Genomic DNA, 25,045 nt, shown 5'->3' with positions numbered 1-25,045 from the left:
GATGAAGCTGGCCCTGTGTTGTAGGGCCACTCCTATCATTTCTGGAGGGGACTTTAGGAAACATACTTAACTGTCAAATACAGTATCATTTTATGCCTTCAATGTTTCATTTTGAAATGAAACTTTAAACTGAGCCCCTGTGATCTAAAGGTGTGAAGGCAGGTTGCTAAGGTTGCAAAGGAAAAAGACAGTTGGCAAGAATTCAGTCTCTTTGCCCAAGAATTGTCAATTCAGAGAACAAAGTACATTTCTAAATTTATCTGGATAAATATTGAATATTAATTGGAAAAATGATCATTTCCTAAATGTCCTTTGAGTCTTTCTGGAACCCAACCAAATCTCCAGGGTAGTTTTATTTCCCTTTGACTGGTTTATTTCATATGACTTAAAAAATTATGAAGTAATATCTTGTTAGTGTAAAAATAAACAAAGACCAGTTACAATTCCAGTAATGATTGCTTTAGTACTTCTTTTTCATCTTTGAATTCCCATATATCTTTTGTCTAGCTGAGATTTCTACACCTACAATTTAGGACCTGGCTCACTGAGTTATCATGAGCTTGTTCCAAGAATAATAAAACACTTTATAAACATAATGGAACAATTACCTAATAATTTCTAGGATGTACCACAATTTAACAAACCATTCATCTTTCTTTGGCATTTGGACTGCTCCTGGGCTTTCATTTGTAAGTAATACTTTAGTGGACATTATTGGCTATGAACATTATTGGCTTCTTCTGGATTTCAGATGTTGATTAAAGGCAAGCTTGGAAGTGGAAATTCTAGAACAGAGAATATAAAATCTCCAGAATACTATTACAAGAGAATTTAATATACAGTGCTGTTAGTTAAGTGTGGAGGACAGGAGCAGAGAGGAGAGGCTATCTTAGACAACAGAATAAACAGAAGTGGAGAGAAACCCCCAAGACCCACAAAACAGCTAGATACAAGACAACTACTTGGGATTAAAAAGAGGAATAAAGTGCCAGGCGTACACCTGAACAGGTCATGCCTGTAATCTCAGCTATTCAGGAGGCAGAGATCAGAAGGATCATAGCCCAGGCTGGCTTCTACAAAATGGAGAGACCCAATCCCTTAAAAATAACCAAAGCAAAAAGGCTTGACAGGCATGTCTCAAATGGGAGAGGATTCACCTAACAAGTAACCCTGAATTCAGTCTCCACTACTACCAAAGCCAAATGAAAACAAACAAAACAAGAAAAAAAACAATTAAAAAAAGCTCCAGGGGATGAAAACAATCCAAATTTAACTCAGTTAAGTACATACTTATATTGACAAACTCATGGCAGAATTTAATGTATTGTCTGTTTCACTTAAACTTTATACAAATGCAGGCTGCTCTTAACCAAAGTAAATACACATACAAAAAAATAAATCTTTAAAGAGTCCACTCTCCACAAAAGAAATTCACTGCCAAGTCTACATTCAGTTTGAATATTCCTGACAATACCTTTTAAAGATTTTCTTCTAAGTAAACATATTTCGAAAAGAAAAGGCCAAAGACAAAACCAACTTCTACCCCAAGATTTTTCACAAAACAGAATACTCAAGAACTCATAATCCTGCCTCACCTTCTGTTGAAATCAACCTGGATGGAATGATCAATCACAAGGTCAGCGGGACACACAGGGTTGATTTTCTCTGGGTCTCCTCCCAGCTTCTTCACAGCATCGCGCATGGCGGCAAAGTCAACCACAGCTGGAACGCCCCTAGGGGAAGAAAGGATTAAACAGCCTTAACTGTGGGTAATTGGATTTTACACTTTTGCTACCTTTGACAGTGCTGACAAGGGGCCGTTCATGAGAGAAGGTAACAGTAGCATATTTCTCTGAGCAGAAATCTCATAAGTAGTATGTGCTATGACTGATGGACTCTTGACATGCAGCTATAAAACTAGGCCACAACTATGGACTGGTAGAGAAACTGTGGGAAGGCTGACATGTTCCCTTGGAAACTTTTTTTCTTTTTTTTTTTGCCATAATTGCTTCCCATTTACAAAAGAGGGGGGTAGTCAAAGGCCTGGAGAAGATAGAACACACCTTCAATTTCACACCAAATTTAAAGAATGGATCTAATTCAGAAAAGTAGGCTGTGAGACATATTTAAGTCAAGTAAATTGCTGCTTCTGTTACCTAAAAAAATCAGTAATTTTCCTTTAGAAAAAAATTTGGTTTCTGGAAGGAATAAGGTAACATTATTATTATTATTATTTAACCTGTCCTGGGGTTTGAACTCAGGGCCTGAGCATTGTCCTTGAGCTTCTTTTTGGTCAAGGCTACCACTTAAGCCACAGTGCTACTTCTAGCTTTTTTAGTTTATGTGGTACTGAGGAATCAAACCCTGGGCTTCATGCATGATAGAGAGGCACTCTACCACTAAGCCACATTCCCAGCTGAGGTAACATTTTTTTTGTTTAATGGGAGGGTTATGTATGTCACAGAAAAGAGGCTTTGGTGGGAGGTGAGCATTTCTAGAAATGGGAAGAAACAATCCAAGTTTACTCTTGTGAATGTAGGAAGATCCACCTTTTTCTTTCAAAAGTGTCTAAATATTGGGTGACAAATTATAGTCATCGAAAGGCAGACAAGAGGGGAAGAGGAAGAGAAGTGACATTAGGCTCACGTAAAGTCCTGCAGGATCACACGGGCAGGATTAAATGGCACTTCTATGTTCTTGTGCTGCATGACATTCCAATTGAGAATATTTTCAACGTCATTTTTCTTCACTAAAAACTCATCGCAGTTCCGAACAGCTGCTTCCAAAAGAACTCTGATAGAAAATGGTAAGCGTCCTAGGAATAAAGGGGAAAGCATTAGAAAATAACCTGAAATGAAATCGTAAGGCACCTTATGGTAAGAGCTCTCTTTGAACTCAATCTGTACATAAACTTGAGATGAAGCATCAGATTATTCTACTAACAGGGAAAAAGGACAAAGTAACTGACAGTTTAAGGATAGTAAGGCCACTGGAGATATTTGGTAGCAGAAAATATTCACAGGTGAATAAGCAAACAAAAATATTCTAGTTTATTTTTCATTTTAAATGGTTGCCTTGCCTTGGGTTGCAATAACATGAAGTTTTCCTTAACTTATCACATCTCACTATCAGTCAGTTATCAAGTAATATATACATTTACATATGCATAGAACCTTATTAAAACTAAAGCTCAAAAACTGAGAAAATAACCCATTTACAATTATTGTAATTGAAGTTCCAGTATATCTGCAGACATCTTTCAAAGGAAGATCCTAAATATCACAACATGGTCACCTGCAGCTGAAATTTCTAAGATAGCATTATAGTAATTAAAGAAAATTAATTTTGTTTATTTGCAAAACAGAAGTTGGATCTTGGTATAGGAAAATTACCAATATTATTTGGAAAAGGCAACAAAGGTAGCATAAACAAAGAGTCTGGGATAAAAACGACTTTGGTTCTTGTTTCCTTCTGCACCTCATATAATTTGTTACCTGAGCTGTGTCAGTAGCTCTCCCTGAGACTCTGCTTCCTAATCCTTAAGTTTTATAAACATGATCTTATATAGAATTTACAGAGCATGAATTGGTAAGTTCATATAAATACTGTGTTACATGTATATAATATAAAAAATACTAAAAAAAAGTCATCAATATAAGTGTGTGTGTCTGTCTGTCTGTCTGCATACACATACCAGTATGCTTAATCCAAGAACATTTTCCCATTCATTTGCTATCTCCCTCTACCAATTCTCCTAGAGGGTAATATGTTACAAAGTTTAATCATTAAGCTAGTAATATTCCAACTACTAAAACAGAACAATTACATGAGAGTATGTACCTACCATATCTCGAATCTTCCAATTTATTCAAATTGAAGAATTTCTTTTCTGGTTGTGCAGGATCTAGGGACTCAACAAGGTGCACAAAGGGGTTCTTCATGATCACTGATGGTCACACTTCCCTGAAAAAGAAAGAACTTAATTTTTCCTTTGGAAGTTAGGCCCTATTTAACAATTATGGTACACATTCACTTAGAGAATCACTTATTTTCTTTTTAAAATGGGGGTGGGTAAGACTTAATGAATATAAGAATAATATTCTTAGCAATGAAATGGGCTTCTGTAAAGCTACTGAGAAAGCCACATACAATTCCAACTTGTCTTATTTCTATAACTTCCCAGTATTCTTCTACTGCTAAGAGGCAGTGAATAGGGAAATGGAGGATGTTCCCCACAGGAATCTGACTATATACACTGACTTTTGATCTGGACTTATCTGTTTAGCAGGAGGCAAGGTTCCATCACAGGTGAAATCTCTCTCCTCTTTCTCTCTTTTTTTTTTTTTTTTGTGCTGGGGCTTGACCTCAGGGTTTGGGAATTTTCCCTGAGCTTTTTTTTTTTTCTTCTGCTAAAGGTTAGCACTTTACCATTTGAGCCATAGCTCTACTTCTGCCTGTTTTAATGCTGAATTGGAGACAAGAGTATCATGGACTTCTTGCCCAAGATGGCCTCAAACTGTGATCCTTAGATCTCAGTCTCCTGAGTAGCTAGGATTGCAGGTATGAGCCACCAGATCCTGGCTGGAAGTCTCACTTTTTTATTGTGCATCCTTCAGTATTATTTATGTTTTTAACTGTGTACACATATTACTTTAAAAATGACTTAAAATGGAAAACACATATGTTAAAACACCTCTGTCTGAGATCCAGTATGAGTTGGGTACCACTTCTTCAAAAAGCTGAAATCCCAAATGCCCCCAAATCTGAAACTTTTTGAGTGCCAGCATGATGCCACAAGTGGAAAATTTCACACCTGATCTCAAGTGACAGTCACTGTGAAAGGTGTATTAATACCTTTAGGCCATGTGTATAAGGTTTTTACACATGGAATGAATTTCATGTTGAGACTTCGGCATCATCCCCAAGGAGTCTCATGAATGTGTAAACATGCTAACATTCAAAAGTCATCTGAAATTTGAAATGCTTTTCATCCCAAGCTTCAATACAAGGTACCAAACCTGCATCAAGTAGTTTTGAGGCCAACCAGTTGGTTGAGAAGCAGCCTCTGTGTTCCTGGAGTTACCAGTGTAGCAAGTAACAGAACATGCTACAGGTATTTGAGCCAGGCAGGAGAGGACAAACACATGGTATTTGTCTAGCACTGTTCTTGGAACATGTCATCTCCTCTTGTATTACATGGTATCTGCAGCATCTGCTTTTCAGCAGGAGAAAAGGGCAGGACTCATTCTGTACCAACTTCCTTCTCTAGGAATTGTGGAAAGTTAAGAGAGAAAGTCCCAGCCAGGCCGAACAGTTATAGTAGGGCATCAGTAATGTTTATAAAAGTATGTAACTTAGGCTGACTATTGGAAGTACCTTGGTTTACAGAATTAGAACAGATGGAGGAAGGGGCAGGTGGTTTGAGCACAGGTGCTGAGAGACCTGGCTGGGGGCTGTGGAAAGCAAGATGAGAAACTCACACCCAGTTCAGTGGGACAGCACTCAGAATACAGGGGAGAGGAAGGGCTCAGCCTAACTTAGGAGCCCTCAGGGTACAGGCAGAGAACCCTACATGAGAAGCAGGGTGCACAAGTTGGGTGCATTTAGTTCTTGAGGTGAAAGTGCATAGTAGATAAAGCCCACACAAATGCACAAAATTTGTTAAAATCTCCACTAACAGGACAGAAGGCAAAAACTATGCTGATTCCTCTGCAGTTTGAAAATCTTTTGGCTCAGAAAATGAGACTATAATTCCATTTAACAGGAATTCTGAACATAGGTATTACAGAAGCCATACTGCTAGCCACTCTGGTTTGTCACCCATGCCAAGGTCCCAAATTCAACTTTCCTATCCCAAACAATAGCAACTGCCACTATAAAACTACTGATTCATTTGCCTGGATGAATGAGTCAACAGAAGAGCATCTCCAGAGAGTGCGGGAGATGTTTCAGACACTCAGGGGTCAGAAGAGGTGGTGGGAGCTCTAGGCAGCACTGAGCTAGATAAGTTGTCCATCATCTAGACAGCCTTACATTTCTGAATTGCTCCTACTTCTGGGCCACATCCTAAAGGGAGGTGGGGAGCAGGAATCTGCTGAAATTCATTGTTTAAACCAGTAACTAGGGTGTACCCAGCTTTGCCATTCTTCAGTGACACCAAGTCTGATGATTTCCTTTTCCCTGCAGCTCACAGATGCCCTGAGCCTGCCACTGCCTTCACATAGATGCCTGCCACTCCTCTACCCTATGAAGTCAGCATCTTGGGAGCTGCCAATGTAGCTTTGAAAAAAACGTGGATGGGAAGAGCTCTCGTGTCTGCCTCCTTGTTTCCTTAGGAACTATAATGGTCTAGAGTTTCATTATAGTCAGCAGGCAAATTCTACCTGCAGAAGTTAGGAGAGAGAAGAAGCAACTACTCAGTAAGCGCACGCATGTGCCAAGCTGCCCGTGACATCTTTTCTAGTCCTGGCAACAGGTCCATGAACACAAGCTTATTATGATTCCCATCTTCTAGCTATGGAAGCTGCAACTCCAACAACAGAAAATCTTGCCCAAGGGCATATAACTGACTCTTTCTACTACCCCACTACTCCACCTCTCTAGGTGCAGTGACTCCTGTTCTAAAGATGATGTTGGCTGTGGCTACTCTCACCTGCCCCTAAGCAGAAGATTAAGGTTTGAATGCTGCAGGGATCCTCCAGCAACTATTCTAAGTCAGACATTGTCACGTCCGTCCCTTGCCAATCTTACTAAGCCAAAGGTCAGTAGAAAACAACAGCAGCCCTGTTACAGTAATTAAAACTGGTTTTGCTGGAAAGTTTGGAAAATAGCCCCTACATGCAAGTCTGGCAAAGTCTGGTAGTTCTTTTCTGCCCCTGTCCTCCTCCCATGGTGTTCCGGACTCTTTCTGTTTCATCCAATCTTCACTCCATAACAAAAGACAGAAATGAACCTGGAGAACAGACCATGGATTTTAGGGGAAAGGGCTGGAGGTTATTTTTTTGTTTCTTTGTTGGAAAGGGAAATCAGCATGCACATTTCACAATATGTTCAGGAGCCATCCTCTCTAATTCTTCATAGAATGAGATAATACATGGAGGCCAGAGGGAAAAAACAAGGAGGAAAAAGTGAAGAGGATAGACTTAAAAAAGAAAAGGGCAAGATATATTTTAAGCAGTGAAGTTGGAGCCATCATTCAGAACTTCTTCCTGGGTCCTTTCCACCTGCTGAAGTACATTTTCCCTGGCCATAAAATCAAGAAAGATGGCTGAAGACTCAGTATACAAAAGGACTGAAGAGACAGCTTACATCTGCACTGCACCTATATTCTGAAAGCCAAGAAAATTATTTTGTGGAACAGTTGGCATCAAAGCCAACTCGTCATGAAATATCAGCTGGTGACTTACAAATCATGTTTTTCGGAGGTAGGTTTTGCACACAGGAGAGTGGGACTCAATAGTGCAGTGTTTCAACAACCTCTCTTCACAAAAGGAAATCCTATTCTTTCAATTTGGGAGCTCTGTTTTCCACATACAGCCAGGAAGCAGGCCCTGGAGAAGGAGCACTTGGTAGACCTTCAGCTCAAAGGGTCATGGTTATGTTGGCTGTGGTATTGGGATTATCTCCTGGCAGGGTAGGATGAAGCTGTGGACAACCCATGCCTGTGTCTCCTGAGTCGCAGCTGTCTCTCATGGCAGTGTGCTGGCAGTCTATGCCCATGTTGTGATAAGCGGCTGCTTTTCTCCTAGGGTGAAAACAGCATCTCTACGGTGTGATCCAACAGGAAGCTGCAAGGCTTTCACGGACAAACCTCTGGGAGGGCCGTCTTTGGGGTCTCCTCAACCACTGCTTCTAAATTTTACTCAAAAGTTATGGTGAAGTGTCCAGTGAGCCCTTGGGCCATGCTCTGATGCCAGTCTCTCATAGTAACTCCCTCCCAGTTCGCTGTGGAGAAGCTGCACAATGCCTTTCCTCACTAAGCCTTCCCTACAAGGATGGTCTCTGCCCCACATAGCCTTGTGCTGGTGTTAAGGGTTGCTGGATGTGTGGGCTTTTCTCACAGCTAGAGTTGGTGGTCTGTCGGCAATGCAGGACCTTCTCATTTTGTCTTGTACTGCAGTCTTCAATGGTCTCTTCCCTAACAGGGTAACTATGGGGCAGCTCAGAGGTCTTGGCTGCTGCTTTTTCTTTTTCCCTCTGTACCTACCTCTGTGCTTCCCTGTGACCTCCCGCATGGTTTCTGGTACTTTTCTATTCTTTCCTCTCTTCAGAGTCTACTCTCTTCCATGATATCAGATTCTTTCCCTTGTCTGAGTGAAAACAGTAGATGCTTCTAATCTTCCGCCTTGCTCTGCACTCTTACTACTTACTTTTTTGTTGTTAGTGGTGGTCATGGGGCTTGAACTCTGAGCCTGGATGCTGTCCCTGAGCTCTTCAGCTCAAGGCAAAGTGCTCTACCACTTGAGCCACAGTGTCAGTTCTGGTTTTCCAGTGGTTAATTGGAGATTAAGAGTCTCATGGACTTTCCTTGCCTGGAATGGCTTTGAACTGTGATCCTCAGATCTCGGCCGCCTGAGTAGCTAGGATTATAGGCATGAGCCGCTGGCACCCAGCTACTACTTACTTTTTAAAATAGCTACACCATCATTTAACCCAGCTCATAAATACCTCTAATCATATCTCTGTGAAATGAGAATTGGGGGCTGGGGATCTAGCTCAATAGTAGAGAACTTTCCAAACATGCCTGGCATGCAGTAGCCCCTGAATTTGATCACCAGCAACTCAATAAAAAATAAAAAAAAAAAAGGTGCCCTATAAGGCTGGGAATGTGACTTAGTAGCAGAGTACTTGCCTAGCATACATGATACCCTGGGCTCAATTCCTCAGTACTACATAAACAGAAACAGCCGGAAGTGGCACTGTGGCTCAAGTGGTAGAGTGCTTTCCATGAGCAAAAGAAGCTCAAGGACAGTGCCCAGGCCCTGAGTTCAAGGCTCCAGGAATGGCAAAAAAAAAAAAAAGTGCTTTGTAATGTTCTTTGAAAGGAAGAGAGACTAGCTTCATAAACTTCCTGGAACTATCAAATATTTAGGTCTTTCTTTAATGTCTGATAGAGATTTACTGAAAAATAAAATTGTGACTAGAATTGTAGATAAAATCCACTGTGCTATCTCAGATCCCTCTCCTTATCCACTAACGGAATAAAATTGGTCTGAAGAGAATCCTGGAATGGCTCATATTTAGCTTTAGTCCCAGACTTTAATCAAGTCACAAATGCCAATCAAGCGGATTCTTCCTCTGACCCAGTCCCCAATTCCCTTTCCTCTTTCTCTTGTGCCAGGATACCAAACTAGTAACCTTCTTGGGTAGTGACAATTAAGAAAATGCTCCATAAAGAAGGTTTTTTACTAGCTATACATCAGACAAAGGCCTCATATCTAAAATATACTTAGAACTCAAAAAAATCCCCCCCCAAAAAACCCCAAATCCTCAAAGAAACAACAACCTCATCAATACGTGGGCTAAAGACTTAAAGAGAGATTTCTCCAAAGAAGAAATAAGAATGGCCAACAGACACATGAAGAAATGCTCAACATCTCTGGCCATAAAAGAAATGCAAACCAAAATAGCATTGAGATTTCACCTCACCCCAGTTAGAATGGCCATTATCAAGAAAACTAATAATAACAGATGCTGGCAGGGATGTGGCCATAAGGGAATGCTACTGCACTGTTGGTGGGAGTGTAAACTTGTTCCACTACTCTGGAAAGCAGTATGGAGGTTCCTCAAAAGACTAAACAGAGCTTCCCTAGAACCCAGCAATCCTACTTCTGGGCATTTGCCCAAATGATCACAAACCAGCCAGCACTAATGCCACCAGCAAAACCATGTTCACTGTAGCATTATTTACCATAGCTAAAATAAGGAATCAACACCTCATTTGTAAGGAAATGGAAGGACTTGGAAAAAGTAAGCTAGACCCAAAGAAACACAGGCTGCATGCTTCCCTCATTTGTAATTAATAGAATATGTCTATAAATCTACATGTTAATCCAAAAAGACATACAGTTACACTTGATTGGACATGGTTAATTAAATATTACTCTAAGCATTGCACAGTGAGAACATAGGAGGATATTCTTAGGAGAGGACCACAATAGCTCAATAGCTATGTGCATATGACCATATAAAATAGTGCTTAACAAAATGAACTCCAAGAAATGGAAACAAGAGTTTTGTGGGTTTTTTTTTTCTTGTACCATTTGCAGTTATTTCTTTTTTCCTTTTTTTCCCTTTTGGTTTATTTCCTGTTGTCACTGGTTTTGATTTCTGTGCTTTTTGTCTTGGGTATATGTTTATCTGATTTGGGGAAGGGAAGGGGAAACACAGAAATAGTGGAACAAAGGGTGAATCAATGCAACAGTGATACTTACTAGACACTATGTTAGAAATGAACTTCACACAACTTGAGGGAGACGGGAGGGGGGATGGGGGGTATGGGAGAAAATGAGGGAGGGGATAACACTGTTCAAAAAGAAATCTACTCATTATCTAAGTTATGTAACTGTAACTCCTCTGTACATAACCTTTACAATAAAATTTAAATAAAAATAAAAATGTATTGGAAAACATGAAAAAAATGTTCCACAAACAGATCCTCATTGTATAGACAACACAAAATGCAAGTGAATTAAAGAAGAAAATAAAAGATCTCTGTAATAATACAGTTTAGATTTTTTTCTTACTATGAATTCTCAGTGTAGTTTTTAATTATTAGAACCCATTGCTTTGCAAATTTTTCTCAGTGAGTGGTAGATCACAAATATCTCATTGGGATAACCATGATATTTTACATCACTTTAAAATAAAAATCTACTACGTGAATAGATAAATGATTCATGGAAAGCTTTATCATTAAAATACTTAGGGTGTTTCAAAGTATTACCACTCAACACTGCAAACCTTGCACACGTACATCACTTTAAACTGTCCCCAATCAATTCCCTTAAATTCCTGGATTTCAATTATTAGCAGAAGGAGTTGGGTGAAAGGGTTCTGATGTCCTGTGTGACATACATTAAGATGCTGGTAAAGTCTGAATGCATTTAATGACCCTTCTCTGAACTGTGAATGGGGCTACCCCAACCAGGCAACATAACTTATTCTTACATTTTTGCCAAGTTGAGAGATTAAACCACCTATCTTGGCATTTCTTCAACAGTAAGTAAAGCTGAATAATTTCTTATTTGTCTTCTTAGATATCTGAATTTCTTCCTCGGTAAACTGCCTGACTGCCAAACAGGTCAAACTGAATGACACTAAGGTGACCTCTAGTGACCAAATGTTCTCATTTCCAAGGAACATGACTAAAATATTAATGTGAATAAGACTTAGTTGTGTAACCCTGGCAGGGCTAGGACTGCTCTTAGTCTCCATCTATGTGTGAGACTTGCAGTCAGCAAGATTTCCCCTTACACAAATGACAGACCTAAAATGTGTTGCACAATTTGACTCTCTGCTTGCGTAATTGTGAACATCATGGGTCACAACAAGATAAGAGACTCATTACTTTAAATCATGGGCAAAATTCCCATTTGGGCCTGTGAGCTTTGTTATGTATGACCCCAGGCTGAACTTCCAAACCCAAGCAGCATTCCTGCAAAATGGGTTTTGTGAGGGAGACTAAGCACAGCTAAAACATCACCTTGCTAGCAAACCATGTTGGACCCTACGCCAGCTGATAACGAATGAGTCAATATTAGAATCTTGACCCAAGAGTGGTACTATGCTATGATTTTATCCATTTCAGCCAGATCTATAGATATTTGTATTGGCTTTTATTTATTAGCAAAATGCCAATGATCAGGGTTGGGGGGGGGGAGACTACTTTCCTTTTATAGCCTCTATCCCACAGAGTACAAACGTTTATGATTCATCAGTCTCTACTATCAGAACTGAATCCCTGCCTTATGATAAAGAGGTATAGGTTTTAACCCGTCATACGGACAGTCCAGCATTTGCGTACCACAGGAAAAGAGAGGAGAGAAGTGACCCCTGACAGTAGAATTCTTGTTATCAGAGTTACCAGTAATGAGGTAAAGATAATTTGTGCTTTGTGCTTTTTGTTTTGGGTGTAGACACAGCTTTCAGAGGACCTAAATGGTTTGCAAGAACCTTCAAGTAATCAGCTGAGAATCACCCCTCCATGGTCTAAAGTGTGAGTAGCACAAGGCAGACTTTATTTAAGATTTTGAAAGACACACAAGAGGTAGGTTTTTAGACAAACCAAAGCAAGTTTCTTCTGTGTTTCTTGTGGTGAACCTACCTCTCTTCCACACACTTAAACACATTCATACTGCATTTTCCCAAGTTCTAACTTCAAAGTCAAAGTAATGTCACTTTATCTCTAGGGTTCACTTCACTAAGATTAGCCATGCTTCATATTCCCCTCTGCTTAAAGAGAAATTAATTGGTCCCATTCCTAAAGTATGTGCTGTGTATCTAAACATTCTGTGACTTATAAACAACTAATCTGGTTGAAAGAAAAGATTCCAAGGATGTCTATGTAAGTGCAAGCAACACTGTGATCAGAACTCTCCAAGACAGCAAAATCACCACGGCTCCTTGTCAGCTGGGTTCTTTTACAAGCACAGGGTTGGTTAGTCCTCTGCTTTACGTGATGTGTATGCATGTGGATGAGTTTACTATCTAAAATTGCCCTGAGACCAGGCCACCACTTTGTTTCAGCTCTTGATAAACATGATCTCACTAGAACAACAACAACAACAAAAAACCTCTTAGCTCAGAACTAAACACTTGTGAATTTTTAAAATATGGAAGGAGAAGCCAGAAGAACACTTTGGAGAGAGACTAGCAAAACAAATAAACAGAGAATGGTAGAGAAGGATCTTGGAGAAAGGATGGCTCTTTAAAAGGGCTGTAACAGTGCTCACTTATAACCTGCAGGGTGCTCTGTATGCTAAGTCTAGTGCAGCAATGCTTCTGCGTCAGAGTGCTTTGCCATCGCCCAGTAGTAAACCTCTCCTTTACTCAATTTGTATGTCATAAGTCTATTTTCTCCAAGCTTTCTATCTTCCTCCGCATAACCAACAAGAATATTTCAATATATTCTAGATCTTTTAAAAGCTCTCATGATGGTTCAATGAGTTAGTTCCATTTTGGTTTAGTCATATAACTCTCCTGTGCTTTAATGATCAAGTGATCTAATATAAGGTTGGTTGATGATCTTTACAGTCCTAAGGAAAATAACAACTTGTGATTCACTTGTTTGTGCATTTGTTCATTCATTCTTTCGATGTATATCTATATTAATTTCTAATGAGTGGAGTGCCAGGAACTACTTTAGGCTCTAGGGAGATAGCAGTGAACACAGAGACAAGTTCTTTGCCCTTGTAGTACAATGCCTCCATTTTATGGAAGGAGCTGCACTACACAAATACATAAACATACAGACAGAATGTCAGACAGTGATCTATTTGTGCTGTGGAAATGGAGGGCAAGAAAATTAGAGTGAAGAAGCCATGGGGTTAGGATGAGGCATGATCATAAAAGAACTCACTGCCATGAGCCATCTGAGCAGAGACAGCCTTGAAGGAAGTGAGGGTACAAAGCGAGGGGGATCCCCTGCAAGGGCACTGAGGTAGAGGTATACTGATGTGGCCCTACGGAATGGCCTACAGAACCAAGTGAGTGAGGGCAAAAGAACACAAAACAGAGAAGGTAACGAGACAGCAGCGGCCTAACATGTCAGACGTTGCAGGGAATGATAAAGACAACTACAAACCCTGCTTGTACATCTGGTCTAAAGGTCTCTAATATCATATCTGTTAAAGTTCAATAAGAAATTAATGCATTGTGTGCCAAAACTGCAATGAAGAAATGGTTATTCCTTCCAGGTGCTAGTGGCTCATACCTGCAATCCTAGCTACTCAGGAGAGCTAAGGATGGAAGTTCAAAGGCAGTCTGTCAGAAAAGTCCATGACACTCTTATTTCCAAATAAAGCAGCAAACACACCAGAAGTGGAGGTACTTGAGTTCAAGCTCACACACAAAAGTGGCTATCCCTGAAATGTAATCTAATCTTTTATATTACTCAACTTCATCATTAAGCAACACTAGAAACTTCAGGTTGCCTTAGAGAAATGATCGTGACTTACTGAGCACATGTATACAGCTATGGTCAGAATGTGGGGGGCTTGGGGTATACTACAGCATGGGGTTCCGTTGGCTCTTTCGGCTCCTGAATTCTGGGATATGTTTGAAGGGGGAGCAGGGTCATACACATCTCTCACAGATGAAGATTTAATCTGACACATCATTTAAGCTCATTGTATTAGTTGTGCCAGCTCAAAAGAATAGGTGCATTCATTTTTTGCATTTTGGTAACTAACATGGGGCTAATGAAAGCATAATGTGAACTCGACATTTCTAGATTCCAGAAATCAGCTGGGAAAAGCAAGCCATCACAGGGTCATGAAACATTTGGCCATAAAGCAGAGGAAGAACTGGAGGCAGGGCTCCTCGGAAAGTTCCAGACCCAGCCTGACCTCATCCTCAGTCTTTTCTTGGAGTGGAGGTCTTCTACGCTGCAGCTCCCCAGAGTTACCCATGACACCTACAGAAACTGCAATCAAGTCCTATTGCACCAAAGTCCTGAGGACAGATGGACAGGCCAGTCAGCTGTACGTTTTTATGCTAAAAGTCATTCTTTTTTAAAAAAAATATTTTATTGTAAAGATGCTGTACAGAGGGGTTATAGTTACACAGTTACATATAGTACGGTAATGAGTACATTTCTTGCCAAATAGTTTTACCCCCTCCTTTGTTTTTTCCTACTATCCTTTATCTCCCTGCCTCCTCCCTCCCAGCCAAGATTGTAAAGTTCATTTCCAACATAGTGTCTTGTGAGTATCATTGTTGCAATGGGTCATCCTGTGTCCTTGTTTCACCATTTTGGTATTCGCCTTCCCCTCCCCAAATTAGATAAGTGTATATATAAGATGCAGGGTACCAAAATCAAGTACAGTGATAACAGGGGATATACCATAGGGGGAAGAACATATAAAAGAAACAAAAACAAATCACATAGTACATTAACAACAACAACAAAGAAAAACCTCTGTGTCCAATAGGGTTCATTTCGCTTAGCATCATATTATATGGTCAGATGTACATAGCTTTTGAGCTCTTCTGCTCATCTGATAAGATTATCCTAGACATATAATAGTTATTTCAAATAAGGGCACCCAGTCATTCTTTAAGAACACTGCAGCCAGGTACTGGTGGCTCATGCCTATTATCCTAGCTACTCAGGAGGCTCAGATCTAAGGATAATGGTTCAAAGTCAGCCCAGGCAGGAAAGTCCATGAGACTTTTATCTCAATTAACTACCAGAAAACTGGAAGTGGCACTGTAGCTCAAGTGGTAGAGAGCTCGCTTTGAGCTGAAGAGCTCAAGGACAGTGCTCAGGCCCAGAGTTCAAGACCCACAACTGGCAAAACAAAACAAAACAAAATCCACTACATCATTTCCTCAAGCTCCTGGATGCATTTTACAAATCATAAGGAACTTTCAACTTTAGAAATCAGAAAGGATGTCACCATTAGAGGCTGGGTCTGGCCCCCAGAAGTCTCACAGGATAATCTTTATCTCAGCACTCACCAAGCTGTAGAGGTAAACATGGTTTCATGAGGGCCTCAGACCTGCCTAGACTCAGAGATGATGACTCATGCTAATGACGTTCCCAGAGGCCTGATGGATAAACTCATGTAGCATTGATTTTCCAAAAGAATGGCAACAACCAGAGGACCCGATGCTCCTGTTTTGTTTTTAACCAGCACATGCCTTCCCATCACAAGGCTAGCAGCACATTTTCTGAGCTGGAAATCTGCAGCCGGATGCAGGTATGTTGAGGGAAGTGGAATGCAAGCTCAGATCCATCAGCCTCTAAGGCAGCTATATGCTGCCTCCCTCTCAGTGACTCACACGGTGGCTTGACTTCCACTCATGATTGCCATTTCACTGGGTTCAAGATATGACAAGGAATGGAGCAGCACGATGTGCTGACCCAGCCAGGCTGCCTAGAGGAGAAACTGACAGGGATTCATTCATGCACTTGGTATTTGTAGATCACCAGGATAAGAAGGGGAAAGTAAAATCCCTCCATGATGCTGTCCAGGCTGCAGCTGTGGTGGATGCAGGGCAATTAAGAAGTATCCAGAAAGAGTACAGAGTCTACTATGGGGCGGGGTTGGGGGGGGAGGCCTTTAGGGAAGGTGACAGCATTTCCAGACTTCTAGAATGCAGGGAGGTAGGAGGTCAATGAAAGAATATGCTGGCAGAGGAAACAATACATGTAAAGGCACAAAAGGGATGCTATGGGAGTCACAAAGTCCTTCCTTATGCCTGAAGCAGGGGAATGCGGGGAAAGGCTAAGAGGGAAAAAAAGGGGGTAATCAGGTCTGGGGCATGAGGGGGCCTCACTGAAAGGTTTGGACTAGCCCTGAAAACAAAACCACTCTGGCTGTGTGGTCTGACTGACTCAGGGCAAGGGCTGGTAAAGAGTCACCTAGTCAGAGGGCAGGAAAGGACAGAGAGGTCTAAAATCACTCCTGTTTCTAGTGGGGAAAATGTCAGGGCCAATAACCAAGATGGGAAGCGGGATGCTGGTTTCAGATATGATGCATCTGGGGGGCCCTGGAACTCAGGTGGTATGGCTTGGGAAAAACAGCATCAATGTGGACTATTATAGAGCAACTATTCCATCGCTGCCAGAGCACTGCAACCCCCAGAGAAGCAGACGGTGACAAGACTGCATCACAGGGGTTAGTCACTTGCAGAGGTCAGGAAGAAGCTGTTTAGGGGGTTAAGGCTAGGCTTCCTGATGCCAGAGCCAACTCTCTCGCATCTACCATGAGGCACCCAGCAGACTGTACATGCAATACCATTTTATAGTCACTTTACATACTCAGATTCAAGTTTACCAAATCGATTTTAAAAATCAAAACTCACTTTAAAATAATCTTCAAACTCAATGGTACCCACGAGCCGAGGTCCAGATAGTGAACCTCAAGCTGTCTAAAATGGCCTTGATTTGGGCAACATTTGTATGATGGGATGGGTTGATGTGGACAATATAGGCATCACCACCACTCAGGAGGTGACTGATTCCCTTTCTGAACAGTGTGGGTCAAAATAATCAACAACCTCAAATGCAAGGCTATTCCTGATCCTATTCACGATCCTGATCGTGTAAAACCATACCTACTAAACCTGTGTCTTGGCTCAGCTCTTGCATATGCAAGACTCTTAGCAATGGTTTGCCTACTACTATTCTTCTCAATCACACAGAAGGTCACTTCATGGACTACTTGCACAATGTGTGCTTTGCTTTGTAGTTCTACAATAATGAGTACAGACAGGCTGACAAGGATAATGAAGATTAAGTGTCCCATATTGGGGCAATGGACCCTGGTAAATCCCATTATCCAAAGACACCATGGTACCCAGAGTTCTTAGGTCAGGAGAGAATGTGAGAAAACCACAGAGGGGTATGTGCCCAGACAGAGTCTGATAATTCAGCAGAGTGCCTGGATTAGCTCTTGACAACAAAGCTACAGTAGGACATGGGCAATCAGAGAAACAACTGGTTCAGAAAGTGACCTCATCTTTGAAGTTTCAAAGCATGAAGGGATACAAGAACTTGTTCTGAGCCAAAAGACCTATCATGCCTAGCAAGATGGTTTCATGTCTTTGCATGCTCACAGCATCTAATCCCAAATTCTTTTGGTTTCTAATCTGCACTTAAAATCAAACTCTATCACTTACCTGCTGTAAGCAGAGTCCTTATAGTTTGTTAAACCTCTGTTTGTTTCTTTGCAGTTTTAAGGTAATAATGCCTATGAGTACAGTTCTAAGCCCCGATGACAAAGGCTGCTGGGATAATTAAATGGGTTAACACTTGAAGCACAGTGGATGCTGGGAGCTACATCATTCATAGCTATTGATTTACTTCATGGGGCTTGAGGGGAGGGCTCTAATTATAACCTACTTCTTTTGCTAAATATTTTAGGATCTAGCTGGGCACTGGTGGCTCATGCCTGTAATCCTAGCTACTCAGGAGGCTGAGATCTGAGAATCGAGGTTCAAAGCCAGCCCGGGCAGGAGAGACCGTGAGACTCCTATGTCCAATAAACCACCAGAAAACCGGAAGTGGTGCTGTAGCTCAAGTGGTAGAGCACTGGCCTTGAGCTGAAGAGCTGAGGGACAGCGCCCAGGCCCAGAGTTCAAGCCCCACGACTGACCAAAAAAAAAAAAAAAAAGATTTTAGGATCTAGGTACAGGATTCAGAAGGCCATTGCCTAGCAAGAATGAGGTCTTAAGTTCAAATCCCAGTGCCTCAAAAAAAAAAGATTTAACATAACAAATAATTAAACTCAGTCATTCAATAAAAAATGCCTCTGTTTAGTTTTATTTATTTTTTCAGGTAGTTTTCCTGGGATGAGGCATTTCAAGGTTAGAAAAGAGTTAACAATTCAACATACATATGTGAAAAATATTTCTTAAAAAAATAAAAAACAACAAAACCATCACTTAAAAAATAAAATTAGTCATGGGGTTTGAACTCAGGGCCTGGGCACTGTCCCTGAGCTTTTTTACTGAAGGCTAGCATTCTACCACTTGGAGTCAAGCTCCAGTTCCCCTTCACTTTTTTATACAGGTACATCATGAATTTTTATTTTTATTTACTTATTTATTTTATTTTTTTTGTTGTTGGTTGTGGGGCTTGAAAAGCCATTTCCGGCTTTTTCTGTTTATGTGGTACTAAGGAATCAAACCCAGGGCCTCATGCATGTAAGGCAAGCACTCTACCACTGAGCCACCTTCCCAGCCCCATCATGAGTTTTTAAAACAATATGCAGATAGGATAAAATGTTCTTGGCCCTAGGTAACATCTGAAAATGTTTCTTTTAATATGATGAATTTTTTATACTCAAATTTCCTCCCAATGATCTTGATCAATCCAAATTAACTTAGCATGTATTTCTTGAGTATCTTCTTTGCATTATGATAGCTAAATAACCTCGGGAGAAAAGAAGATAAGGAAAACATTGCTTTTAAGTAAAGGTTACAATTGAATGAGGAGATGCAGATTAGCACACATTTAATTACAGTAAGATAATGGTCATAAGAAAAGTCCACAGGAAGAGTGTTACTGCTGGGATTTGAGAAAGGCTATCAGAAGACTGAAAGACAGGTTGAGACATTTAGAGGGAAGAGCAAATACAAAAGGAAAGAATGAGAAACAGCAAGTGCACAGGTGTTTTCATTAGGACAGGATAATTTTAAGACTTCCTTGGTGGTGGGCAATAGACTCTAGCTTCTTAAAAGTCACAACCAAAAAGTGTGTGTGTGTGTGTGAGTGTGTGTGTATGTGTGCGTGTGTGTGTGTGTGTGTGTGTGTGTGTGTGTGTGTGTGTGAAGTTCAATAGTTGAACATGAACAAGCCAATGCCTGGTAGAGGGAAAAAGGAGTGAGGTCAAGGAAAGGTCCAAGCGAAACCAAGATTGGACAAGTGTCAGTGTTCATCATGGTAGAGGGGGAGGATTTACGGTTTCCATTTCACTTCTTTGTACTTCTGACATTTTTCGCCAAAAAATTAAAAAAACAATAATGAAATGAAGGACCATTAATGATGGTCTGCGGAAGGCATTAAACCCATGCAGAACTTTCTAATGTCCCCTTGTGATTAATGGCAGAGAAGGGTCAGAAGAGACCTTGGGGGAAGTCAACAGTACTCCGTGACTGCAGAACGCCTGTCTTCAGTTCCTCAGGCCTGGCTCTTCTCACTTATCTTTCTACTTCCCACTGGGGGAAAAAACCCAGCAGGGTTCTGCTTCTAGGCAGGCTGGTGATAAGTCAGCATAAAAAAATGGAGGCCACTGTGTCCTCAGTATGTGCAAACAACAATAGAGGCTGGTTTTGTTCATATCAAGTTTATCATTTGTTCATGCTGGGAAACACTTGTAAATAAAGGTGAAGAAAAACCTAAAAATCTACACCCCTTTCCCCCATCAAGAGAAGCCACTTAACCTTTTGGCAAATCCATAGCCTTTTTATAACACCAGTATAAAGACTGTATAATAGCCCTTTAAGAGACACTTTGATCTAATACTTCTAACCTTGGACAAGACTTAATAAAAGTCAAACATTAATACTGTTTAATAAAAAGTTTTCACTTGAGAAGGGCCTGCTTTCAATGACAGTTTGAGTTTATATATGCTAGCACTGCAAATACTAGTTCAGAAGTATAATTTGGCAATTAGTTTTATTGGGAGAGAGAGGGGTACTGGCAGATTTTTATTACCTAAGAACCCCAGCTCCATTTTTAAAAAGTGTAGCTTGCTAGCCTGGTGCTGGTGGCTCACACCTGTAATCTTAACTATTCAGGTGGCTGAGATCTGGGGCTTATGGTTCAAAGCCAGCCTGCGCAGGAAAGTCCATGAGACTCTTATCTCCAATTAACCACCAGAAAAAACAGAAGTAGAACTGTGGCTCAAAGTGGCAGAACACTAGCCTTTAGTCTAAGAGCTCAGGGACAGCACTCAGGCCCTGAGTTCAAGCCCCATGACTTGACAAAAAAAAAAGTATAGCTACTGAGATTTCAAGGATTTTTTTGTAAAGTTGTAAAAATAATATATAAATGTTGCACACAGACACATCTAGTGTTATAAAAATAAAGCTTCCCCCATTGGCTTTCACCTCTACTGCTCAGAACCTATTTCTGGTACACACTGAGGTTTGGTGTCTGTCTTCCATTCATTTAAGAGGTTACTTTAAACTCACAAACTATGTAATTGCACATGCATACCACTCATGTACATAATATATGCATATACACACATGAATACACACTGTGTGTCTATACAATGTGTAAAATACAGATGCACAAGGATTTTTAAGCACATCCTTTGGTGCTGGTCCTGAAATCAGGATAGCTGTTAGAAATCCTATGGGGTTTTGTGTAAGAAAATCTACACATTGAGGTAGACTGGAGGTCCATCTACCTTAGGCCTGGGATTACTCCAAAAAAGGAGTAGGGAATACAGATTTCTGTTGAGCATCAATGGCTAAGTCCTCAAAACTTGAACATGTGGCATTCCTTTAAACAACCTGCTATAGATTCTTTAATGATTAATCCCAAGTCCTCTGAAGTTCCTATTCCCAGCTACATCTATCTTGGAGATTCAGGTCCCTAGGATAAAGTCCTGAAGACTTTTTGTTCCTATGAAATGATCTTGAAACAGAGTTCCTGCTGTGATATTCTAGGACAAGGTCTTGCAAACTGTGGCCTAGCTCATACTTTTGTAAATAAAGTTTTATTGGGACACACCCATGTTTCTTTGCACATTGCCTATGACTGCTTACACACTGTATATTTGCAATAGAGATAGTATAGTTCACAAACCCTACCATTTTTCTGTTTTCCACTTTACACAGAAAATTTGCAGAGTCATATTCTATGATGTGAAAAACACCCCATATCCAATGTCTTTGGTCAGGTGAGTCTGTTTTATGTTAAAACAACAACAACAGGGCTGGGATGTAGCTCAGTGGTAAAGCGCTTGCCTAGCAAGTGCAATGTCCTGGGTTCGATCCCCAGTACCAAAAAAGAAAAAGACAAAACAACAACAACAACAACAACAAAAACCAAGAACAACAAAAACACAAAATACCTTTGCTCTGACAGTAACAATGGTGTTCTAGTAAATGTTTAACCACTATTCTCTCCAGGGGAAAAGAGCCCAGATTTGGAGCCCTGGCTGTTGCATGGTATAAATATTCTCTTCGTAGCTTATTTCAAACTAAAATAATGTGATGTCACTGACCACAGAGCTGGGAAGAGCCAGGCACAAATATAAGGCAGCGGCAGTAAAGCACTGGTTGCTATGAACACTTGTTATCAATGGTCCAAATCTTCTCTTTTATGCCAAAGTCACCAGGGCCAGGAAAGATCAAGTATCTTCCCTAAGGCTTGCCAGGTTAGGAGTACTTTTCCTGTAAAGAACACTTAAGAGAATCATAGTGAGTTATTCCATAAAAAGGCTGGGGGAAACAAGAAAAGGAAGTTCTTTGCCAGGCATGTGCTCATAAACGTTCAATTTTACCATTATCTTCACAACGTGACACTGGTATTTTTAGCACATGCTTTTGAAGTACACTTTCATTAGGGAATAGGACCATGTTTCCCATAAACATGTGGCAGGATTGTCTCATTAACCTAAACTGTTAGACTGTAATCTCCAGAAAGACAGGGACTGTTATCTTTTGTGCTCCGCTTTCCCAGCATACAGTACAGAACTGGGTAGGTCATAAACAGATCAGCAACTAACTATGTCCTGACACGATAAACAAGTGAGGTTCTCCCATCAATGTGTAGACTCTTCTACAAAGAACACAAAAGGGGCTCAGAGTTTAGGTTCCTGTCCCTGCTCCCACTAGTTCACTCTGCAGCAACATACGCATCAGGTTCACACACAACTATTATAAATGATCAGCAGCAGTGTCCAAGCTGCTTTATTCCAATGACAGAATCTTTGGGAAGAGGACAGAAGTAGAGAAGTTCTTTTCCTATGATGTGTCTTTGTCTATAATTTTGTTCAGGAACTTGTGCTGACGAAGTGAAGTCCAGTGAAGGACTCTCCCTGACATGTTGAACAACCACTTTCTGGTAGGGTTGGATGAGGACTAGACACAGCACGAGACCTCTGAAAGTGGAAAATGAAAGAACACCAAGACTGAGAAGCTTCTTGGAACAAACCCATGGCTAGTGAGCACCAGGAAAGGGGCTAAAAAAAAACTGCTCTTTCCTTCTTTTGGAAATAACCTCTCAACGACTTGGTAATCCTCACACCCTACACACTTGGAACTCTCTCTCCAGAGGCCCTGCTCTCAACCCACAATTCTGCTTGCAACATCAGCGCTGTAATGCTGAGAACACAAACAGGCTCAGCTTTGACACAAGCAAAGAAACAACCAAAGCCAAGCTGAGATTTCAGGAGGCTGACAGCGGAGCCACCATCGAATGTGGGCACTGAGCGTTTGGTATCCCAAGTGATCAAGCTCGGTCCCATGGATCACATTTAACACTATCTCTGGTGTTGGGGTGGAGGAGGTGTTCCACTTACAGGCGAATCACCAACAAGAAGTGGGCTCAGTGGATTAAGCATTTCCTACACTCACAACTCTGAAAGTGTGGTGCACCAGACTCCTATGTATCTACAAGGTCAAGACCACTACCACAATAAGCCTAAGATGCGATTTGCCTTTGTTAGCTGGACACTGTGAAAGTCTCCAGGAGCTACCTGGCATGTATTATTAGACTGGAATGCATGCAGGAGCAGGTACAAAAACCTTATTTATTTATTTAAAGTTTCCTTCTTTGAGACAGATAGTCCCCTGTAGCTCAAACTGTCTTGAAACTTAGCTCAGACGGACCCCACACTTGGAATCTTAACTGCTGCAGCCTTCCAAGTACTGAGATTACAGGAGAGTACCACAGCACTTAGCTCTGCACTTGTCTTCTCTAAGGTTGAGATTGAAAAAGAGTTTTCGCAAACGGAAAGCAGTACCATATTGTACTCAGTAACTTCGTTTTGGAAAAGAGAGTTTACAAAAAAAAAACGTGCAGTGTTAAGAAACAATTAGCCTGGTATTAATTTTAAGCGAATTATTACTCACACTCAAAGTTTCTCCGCGTTACTAACAGATAACAAATAACAGCTACAAATCATAGGAACGAAGCCTCCTTCGGTCACTCGTTTTGGAGAGTGCCAAGGGGTACTGAGTCCAAAAATTAAAGAAGTTCGAGAACTCGCTTCCAGAGGGTGGGGGGGGGTCAGGAAGGAGGTGCGCCCACCCGTCTCCTCCTCACCCCCCTCTGCCCCCTCACCCCAAAAGGTCTCCCGAGGTGTCCGGGCGCGGGCCGGGCCTGGGCAGGGACCCGCCGTGAGGCCGCACCCCGCGGGGCCCGGACCCCCGCTCGCGGCCCCGCACGGCCTCCCCGCGGCGCGCACGGACCGGGGCGGGAGGAGAGCTACGGGGGGGGGTCCCCCGGCGCGACACCGGGGAGGTTACTCCCCGGAACCACCCCTCGGCCTCCCCCGGGCCGCGGCGCCCCGGACGCCGCACACAAGGCCCAGTGCGACTCCGCCGGGTCTGCGTGGCCCCCCGACCCCCAGCTCTGGGATGTGGGTGGGACCAGTCGGTACTCACCGAGGATTGCACGGTGGGGCTTCACGACCGGGTCTGGACCGAGCAACGGGCCGCTCTGAGTGCTCCGTCCGCTGCCTGCACGCTCCTCCTCCAGCCACCCCCGGGCCACCGGACGAGGGGCGGAGCCGGGCCGGGACTGGCGAGGGGCGGAGCCTGTGGCGAGGGGCGTGGTCCCGGCGGCGGTCAAACCCCGGCCACGGGCTGCGAGGGGGCGTGGCCTTGAAGGGGCGGGGTTCTGGCGATGGGCGGGCCTCCGCGGCAGGCGTGTCGGAGGGGCGTGGCTGCACTGGCGGACCGGGCCTCTGCGGTGTCCCTCCCGCCTTCGCCCGCGGGAGGTAGCCCGAGGTGGCTGACCGCCCAGGGACAGGAAGTGGAGGCCGGGTTTCCTTGGACTCCGTCCTTCTCTGTGAGCCCGGGGCCTGCGGCAGGGCTGGTTCTCATCCCCCGCAGGGGCACAGGGTGCGAGTGCCCAGCCGGCGCTGGGCAATGAGCCCAAGCGGAAGACATGCTTCTTTAATTTCCTTTAAGGTGCTTGGGCCATCACCGCAGGGATCCTATTGTGTGGCTGGGGCTGGGCGGGAGGAGTGCGGCCGAGCCCCTCACGGCCTGTCCCCTGCCTCCACCCAGCCCAGCCCGGCTCTTTGTGCAAAGCACGCCCAGTGGGTTCTGGGATCGGGCCCAGCTTTCGCGGTTCACGTGCACACACGATGATAAATGGTCAGCGGCGGTGTCCAAGCAAATGCAAAACGTC

At 42.3% G+C, this 25,045-nt stretch overlaps 1 protein-coding gene across 1 annotated transcript in view; it reads right to left on the bottom strand.

Moving 5' to 3' along the window:
- Positions 1–24,397, bottom strand: part of Aco1 (aconitase 1, soluble) — a 50,689-nt gene extending 26,292 nt beyond the window's left edge. The window contains exons 1-4 of the mRNA XM_013026642.1: positions 24,295–24,397; positions 3,845–3,963; positions 2,647–2,815; positions 1,596–1,733 (exon numbers count right to left, since the gene is read on the bottom strand). Coding sequence (XP_012882096.1) covers positions 1,596–1,733; positions 2,647–2,815; positions 3,845–3,941 — 404 coding nt within the window. The 5' untranslated portion in view covers positions 3,942–3,963; positions 24,295–24,397. The remainder of the gene's footprint in view (positions 1–1,595; positions 1,734–2,646; positions 2,816–3,844; positions 3,964–24,294) is intronic.
- Between the last annotated feature and the right edge of the window lie 648 nt (positions 24,398–25,045).

The sequence above is a fragment of the Dipodomys ordii genome, unplaced genomic scaffold (assembly GCF_000151885.1).
Source record: "Dipodomys ordii isolate 6190 unplaced genomic scaffold, Dord_2.0 Scaffold95, whole genome shotgun sequence".
NCBI lineage: Eukaryota > Metazoa > Chordata > Mammalia > Rodentia > Heteromyidae > Dipodomys > Dipodomys ordii.
This window is presented reverse-complemented; position numbering and strand designations above follow the sequence as displayed.